This window comes from Castanea sativa, chromosome 10, assembly GCF_040712315.1.
Source record: "Castanea sativa cultivar Marrone di Chiusa Pesio chromosome 10, ASM4071231v1".
Taxonomy (NCBI): domain Eukaryota; kingdom Viridiplantae; phylum Streptophyta; class Magnoliopsida; order Fagales; family Fagaceae; genus Castanea; species Castanea sativa.
This window is the reverse complement of record NC_134022.1, coordinates 23,483,659-23,491,352: the sequence shown is the minus strand read 5'-3', so window position 1 is coordinate 23,491,352 and position 7,694 is coordinate 23,483,659. Positions and strand designations below refer to the sequence as shown.

At 35.5% G+C, this 7,694-nt stretch overlaps 1 protein-coding gene across 1 annotated transcript; it reads left to right on the top strand.

The window, feature by feature from the left end:
* The first annotated feature begins 2,959 nt into the window (after positions 1 to 2,959).
* Positions 2,960 to 6,382, top strand: LOC142613639 (exocyst complex component EXO70A1). The gene is made up of 2 exons (XM_075786076.1): positions 2,960 to 6,040; positions 6,251 to 6,382. The coding sequence occupies exon 1, from the start codon at positions 3,664 to 3,666 to the stop codon at positions 5,689 to 5,691; it is 2,028 nt and encodes a 675-aa protein (XP_075642191.1). The 5' UTR covers positions 2,960 to 3,663; the 3' UTR covers positions 5,692 to 6,040; positions 6,251 to 6,382.
* The last annotated feature ends 1,312 nt before the right edge of the window (positions 6,383 to 7,694 follow it).

Genomic DNA, 7,694 nt, shown 5'->3' with positions numbered 1-7,694 from the left:
TAAATTGTGCAAGTCAACTACAAGCCTGCAACTTGGGAATATTTTAAATAATGATTTTCCATCATTTGCCAAACTAAACCCGGGCTAAATGATTTGTAATTATGTTGTTCAACTGATGGAAAGGGTTTGCAATCATAGTAACAGAAGAAAGTTCTCTCCATGAAGGAGTCGTCTTTCAACTAAAAATGATTAGCAAAATAAGAGAGGGGGTTTTTTTTTTTTTTTAAAATTTTTTTTATTTTAGAGTATCTAAAAGAGGGACTTTTAGTATTGTTCAATCATGAGAACTTTTTAATCCGTATATCCTACCCATGCTTGGTTAGAACTTAGAACGTTATTTCCGGAAAGAAAAAAAAAAAAAAAACTCAAATTTTGGAAATGTTAATGATGAGCATTGATTATCCCTCTCAAATTTTGCTTGGATGGATTTAGTTTATTAGGACCTTGGAAAGAATAATTCAATCAAGTTAAGGAAAAGGTCCCTGTCAAAATTTTAATTTTCTCTGTTTCTTGATTGAGTATAAGAATAGAATAAATGTTATTGGCAAATGAGGTTATCTTTTGAACAAATATTGAGTTATTTTTATTTATTTTTTCTTTTAAATGGTTAGAGGGCCATTGAGTTGATATTTAGGGAGGTGCCGAACAATTGGGTCATTGAGGTGGTTTTTTTTTTTTTTTGAAAAGGTTGTAATTCTATTAAAACTAAATAGTCATATTGGCTAAGGTTACGACATTAAGGTGTAGATGAACGTTTTTCATCCTCCACACTGATAAATCACTGACATGTCTAGCATATGTAGTAAGATTGTGAGCTCCAAAACTACCATGTCTTTTAGTATGAGATACATTAAAAACAACAAAGTATTATGCTAAGAACTTTGCATCCTTAATCAAATGACCATAAGAAGCGCAAGAGGGTTCCTCAATCCTCACCCAAAAAAAAAAAAAAAAAAATCAGAGAATATGTCAAACATTGCGGCTGGGTTTCACAAAAAAAAAAAAAAAAATCATTTGTCAAACATTGCAGCTGGTATGGTGGTTTAATTACGAAAATGCTATTGAAAATTGAGTTTTGGAAATTGAAAACACCTCAAATGTGTTTTCAGTTTTCATAACTTATCACTCACACATCAGAGAATTGAGTGATGGAAACAAGGGATGAAAATCAAGCCAAACAAAAAAATGGGTGTGGTCCCATATGCTTTGATAAAGCTCTTATTACTACTACCACAGCATCAACTTCATCAAACAGAGAAGGTTAAACAATAGAATCTTTTAGTTGATACTTAATAGGAGTACTTAGGGGAGGTGCGAGACAAATATTGAGTTTTTTTTTTTTTGTTGATACAGAGACAAATATTGAGTTGATATTTGAACAATAGAAGGTTTAAATAATGCCATCATGATGGTCTGATGTGTGAGTATATACATTGAACTTGTCAGCACGAAAATGATGGCACCAATTGTAGCCTTGCTCCCAAAACTTCACTTCATTGAATTCATCTACTTTGGCTCTGGTTAGTTCGGATCACATTGGCTTACTGTCTTGGTAAATTTATTTTTAAAAGAGTAGTAAAAAACCCAAGCTATTTGTGGTAATTGCTGTCCTTGGCAAATGAATAAATCTGCACATGCTCGTGCAGCAATGCTGACTATAAACTTGAATACTTCCAATCCCTGTCATTTTCGTCTCCCACATGGAATTGTTCTCCCAGCTACCACACCAATACCCGAACAATCTTCAGACCAAAAATTGATTCTTTTTTTTGAAGTGAGCAAAAATTGATTCTGTAGACATATTGAGTAGCTTGTTTAATTTCACAATTTGTTAGCTTATGGGGCTATAAATAGTTAACTTTTTTTTATTTTTTTGCGTAAATGACAACTTTAAATAATAGGTTGAAATTGAAAGTTTTTTTTTGAATAAAAAATTATAGTTGTAAAAATTAATACGAGTGAGTATGGTGTAATTGTCCCATTCTAGAATATTACACGGAATTTAAATCTTTAATACTCATTCACAGTCACACAAATCAGCCCGTTATAAAATTTGATAAGACAAATCATGGTACATGTTTCACTGTCCAACGTCTTTCCTCTTACCTTCATAATAACTATTCTAATATGCCTAGATTCCCGTTCGTACAAGCTGCAACCAATGCCACGATTTGAGTCTTCTGTTTAATCTCTGTTTGTACTTGGTTTTTTTTTTTTTTGGTAAACTACTGGGGTTGTTTTAAGTGTGGGTTTAGATTACTTAAAAAAAAAAAAATTTGTTTAGATATAATTTTGTTAACACCTCACTTGTTTTTAGGTACAATTAAAATTTTCCCAATTTTAAACAAATAAGCTTTAAGCAAAAATTTAATTTAGATGCACTCTTAATTAGCAACATTATAATTATTTTTAAAAATAAGTAAGCTTTTAAAAAGTTAAACATAAGCAAATAAGTTAAAAAAATAAAAGAAAAAAAGTTAATCCAAAATCACTTTTTTATAAATGTTAGATACAGTATTTCAAAGACATTTTTAAGGATAATTATAATTTTATCAAAATTATATATTTAAAAAACAAAAAACATAATTCACACCAAACCAAATTATAGTAACAACATTTTATTAAAAAAATTTAAAATTTTAGAAAAGGTTAGAAAAGTACTTAGCAAGTTACTTGTATTTATTGGAAGAATCTCACAATATTCACATGTACAAGTACAACTACCCAGGGTTTTTTTTAAAAAATAATTAATTTTTTCTAGTTTCGTGTGGGAAATGTTGACTCTTTAGCTCACAAATAAACAAACTGTCAGTCACATTGCGTGTGAGCATTGTGCACCTGAATTTGTACCAATAAAACACAAATCAATTTACATTTCTTGTTTGATTCTCAAAATGAATAACAAAACAAATAGAGAGAGAGAGAGAGGAAAGAGGGGTTAGAAAAATGTAAAAATTTATTAAAGAGGGACAGAGAGAAAATAGAGAAAAGCGTAGAGGGAAGGAAGGGTCGTGTTTGCCTTTGCTTTGGAGCCTTACTGTCATGCACTTTAGCTGTACTCGTCGGACAAAGCAAGAAATTTAAATTAAAAAAAAAAAAAGCAAAAAAATTTATTTAGAGTTGTAAAAAAAAGAGCTTACTTTTCTTTACTTTTGCATCTCATCGCATCTGCTAAGGTCTCTTCTGTCGCTCTCTTTCTCTCTCTCAATTTTCGAGGATTCTTCCATACTACCGATTCAGAATCCAACTTCTCTACATTTCTTTTTTCCAACTCAACTCAACTCGCCGGGTCGACTCGCTCTCCAAGTGAGTTTCTTACTTCTCCCTCTCTTTCAGTCTCTCTCACTCGTTTTCTTGAACTTTTCGACTAAAAACCAAAAAAGCAAATTCTGGGTTGGTAGGTTTTGGTCGATTTGGTAATACTTCCCACCTGTATCTTAGTATTTGGTTTTGTTTGGTTATGTTTTGGTGGAAGTTTGGTGAAGAAACAATTTTCAAATGTTTGATTTTTTGATGATTCCTATAGATATTTTTAAGATGACCCATTAGAGAAAAAAAAGCCCGTTGTCTTCCGAAGTTACTGTCTTTTTTTTAATTCAGTGAAAATATTGAGATTCAAAGGTCTGATCTTTCTTAGGGTTTTGGGGTGGGTTTTGAATTGGAATGGCGAATGACAATAAAATTGAGACCTTGATTTCTGCTAGGAAGTCTTTGAAGCTTAGCTTAGAGAAGTCAAAGGCTTTAGGGTTAGCTTTAGGCAAAGCTGGGCCAAGATTAGAGGAAATTAATCAAAGATTACCTTCTCTTGAGGCTGCGGTTCGGCCTATTCGAGCCGACAAGGATGCCCTTGTGGCAGTTGGGGGCCACATCAACCGTGCAGTAAGCCCAGCAGCAGCAGTGCTTAAGGTGTTTGATGCTGTTCATGGGCTCGAAAAGTCGTTGTTGTCTGACCCGCGGAATGATCTCCCGGGCTACTTATCAGTGTTGAAACGCCTTGAGGAGGCATTGAAGTTTTTGGCAGATAATTGTGGATTGGCAATTCAGTGGTTGGAAGATATAGTGGAGTATTTGGAGGATAATACGGTAGCTGATGAACGGTTCCTTTCGAATTTGAAGAAGTCATTGAAAAATCTTAGAGAATTGCAGGATGATGGGGAGAGGGCTCACCTTGATGGTGGGCTTTTAGATGCCGCATTGGATAAGTTGGAAAATGAGTTTAGGAGGCTCTTGACTGAGCATAGTATTCCACTTCCAATGTCATCATCATCATCCCTTGCTGATCAAGCATGCATTGCGCCATCACCTTTGCCGGTTAGTGTCATTCAGAAGTTGCAAGCAATTCTTGGGAGATTAATGGCCAATGGTAGACTTGATAAGTGTATATCAATCTATGTTGAAGTTCGTAGCTCAAATGTTAGAGCGAGTTTGCAGGCTCTTAATTTGGATTACCTTGAGATCTCTGTATCAGAATTCAATGACGTGACTAGCATAGAGGGGTATATAGCACAGTGGGGTAAGCATTTGGAGTTTGCAGTGAAGCATTTGTTTGAGGCAGAGTATAAGCTTTGTATTGATGTTTTTGAAAGGATGGGATTGGATGTGTGGATGGGCTGCTTTGCAAAGATAGCTGCTCAGGCTGGTATTCTTGCATTTCTTCAATTTGGGAAGACTGTTACAGAGAGTAGGAAAGACCCCAATAAGCTTTTAAAGTTGTTGGATATATTTGCATCTTTGAACAAATTGAGACTGGACTTTAACCGGCTGTTTGGTGGAGCAGCATGTGTTGAAATTCAGAACCTGACAAGGGATCTCATCAAGAGGGTGATTGATGGGGCAGCAGAGTTGTTCTGGGAGCTTCTGGATCAAGTTGCGTTACAAAGAGAGATCCCACCTCCTCCAGATGGGAGTGTTCCAAAATTGGTAATCATCATTATTGATTACTGTAACAAACTGCTTGGGGATGATTACAAGACGATCCTAACCCAGGTTCTGGTCATTCACCGGAGTTGGAAGCATGAAAAATTTCGAGAAAGGCTCCTTGTTAATGAGGTTTTGAACATAATCAAAGCCATTGAGCAAAATTTGGAGACATGGATGAAGGTTATTGAGGATGGCACCCTATCTCACTTTTTTGCAATGAACAACCACTGGTATTTGTACAAGCACCTGAAGGGAACAAAAGTTGGTGATCTCCTTGGTGATTCTTGGTTAAAAGAACATGAACAGTCCAAGGACTATCATTCCACTTACTTCTTGAAAGAGAGCTGGGGAAAGCTTCCAGGTCATTTAAGTAGGGAAGGTCTGCTTATGTTTTCAGGTGGACGTGCTACTGCCCGTGATCTTGTCAAGAAAAGGCTGAAAGCATTCAATGAAGCTTTTGATGAGATGTATACGAAGCAGTCAAACTGGGTTGTGTCTGACAAAGATTTGAGGGAGAAGACATGCCAGGTTGTAGTGCAGGCAGTTGTGCCTGTTTACCGAAGCTACATGCAGAATTATGGACCCTTGGTAGAGCAAGATGCAAGTTCCAGTAAGTATGCAAAGTACACCGTGCAGACTTTGGAGAAAATGTTAATGTCTCTTTTTCAGCCAAAGCCCGGGAGATATGGCAGTTTCAAAGGCAGGCAGTCTAGTGGGAAATTCAACAATGGAGTAGCAGATCTTCGTCGTACTGCTTCTGCAGTTGTCTGATTTTCTATCCCTATTTACTTTATTTTGGTTAATCTGAAAGGGTATCATGCTCCATTATTCTCCTCCCATAGTCAGATGGTTAGCTAGTTGCCTTGTATATATAATGTATTACCAAAGATCCATGCAACTGTTGCACAAAAAAAATGAAACATTTATTGGATTTAGAGAAGGAAGTTCTTCTGAACATTGGCATTCAATTGCCAAAATTTTCTCCATGAGATGAAGTTTTTGTAACTTGTCGACGAAGAATAGAGAACTGTTTCCCATGCTTGAAGGGTTCTGACAAAGACATAAGATCTCAGAGTACCAGACATGATGTTGAACAAGTTTTATGGGCCTATTGGATAAGGTTGGTAGATAATACTCATGAACTATAGCTATTCATTATTTATTTCTCTCTCCCATCTTTACTTGTGACTTCAATTGCTAAGTAGGCAGCAGGAAAATTCTTGTAATTGCTAGATTTCATGTACAATTATTTGATGAAATGTGCATCTAGAGATCTAGTGGTGATTGAATTCTTTACTCATCAGTATTTAGAAATTGGTTGTACATGTAGGGACCTTCCTGAGATGCTTGTCGTCAATGTTGCGGGATCCCTGTTGTTCTTGAGAACTTATGTATTGCAGCCATGATTTTACTGAAACTTATTGACAATAAATTGGCAACGTATTACAACCTAATAAGAAACTTTTATGGTATTACAGCCTTACTTGTTTGAATATTAAGGTAAGAAGCTTTTATTCTATGCATTGATGATTAGGCAATTTCCATTTGTTTTTTTGTTTTGCTTTTCTTAGCTTCATCTGGAAGTTTTTGCTTTCTAGATGTGGACTGGGATTGACTTCTATTTGCCCTTATTGAGGTTTTGCATTGTATTGTATGTTAAGCACCCACTTACATGGAGGTGGACCCCACAAGTATCGAACTCATCTCTATGTGAGAGAAATGTTGTATGCAACCGTTACACGAAATAGCACCTCCTTTACGTGAGTCAAGTGATCATAAGTCCAACCCTCATACAAGGGCCCCCACAAGAGTGAGGAAGCACCCGATGTGGGAATCCAAGTATTTCAATATGGAAGCTGAAAACATGTTTTGTTAGCTTTTACCGTGTCAAAAACAAGACTTTCTTGATACTTAGGGAACCTATCTTCTTATTGTCGACCACCTGGTGGTAGTATATGCTATTGCTGGTCTTGCTGGCACTTTAGTGGCGGATGTGATATGTTGTTGATGACGATGATGGTGGTTGTTGATGGTTTTGTTATTAGTGGCACAGGGAAAGAATTTAGATTTTTTACTTTAAAGTATGATTTTTCTTTTTCTTTGACAATTGCAACTCCCCCCCTCTCCAAAGCAAGTGACTTCACCAAAAAAAATTGTCATCCCAATGCTTATTCAATCCTTTAGAACCGGAAGCCATTGGTCAACATTGGTTAGTGTTTTGACTTGTCATGCAAGCAACACTGACATATAGGCCTAAAAGCATTTACATTAAAAGTTTCAAAAGCTAAAAATGCTATTTTTTAACATCTAATTTCAAAAAAGCACACTACATTAAATATGCTATTTGCTATAAATTTTGACAACCAGCTACGGTGGGCTGCCAGCCCACTATAGCAAGGTGTTAAAAAAAATTATTAATTTTTAGGCAGGTACATGATAGTTAGAGTATTCACATCAAAAATGCTAAAAAATATAGCATTTAGTATTTCAAGATACTACTTTATCAATTTAACACATCATTTTATAATATAACCAACATCAAAGGCTTTATATTTTTTAACACTTCATTAAAACATTATTTCTTAGTTATTTTATAATTATTTATTATTCTCAATCTCATCTATCCGTCCTTCTTTCTTTCTTTCTTCCTCTCTCTTTTGTACGTGTATCTTCTCCAAAACAAAAACACCCAACCCACAACAAATCCAATCCACTACTATCAGCCACCACCATTGGCACCCATTGCCACAACCTCAATCACAAACAAAAACAAA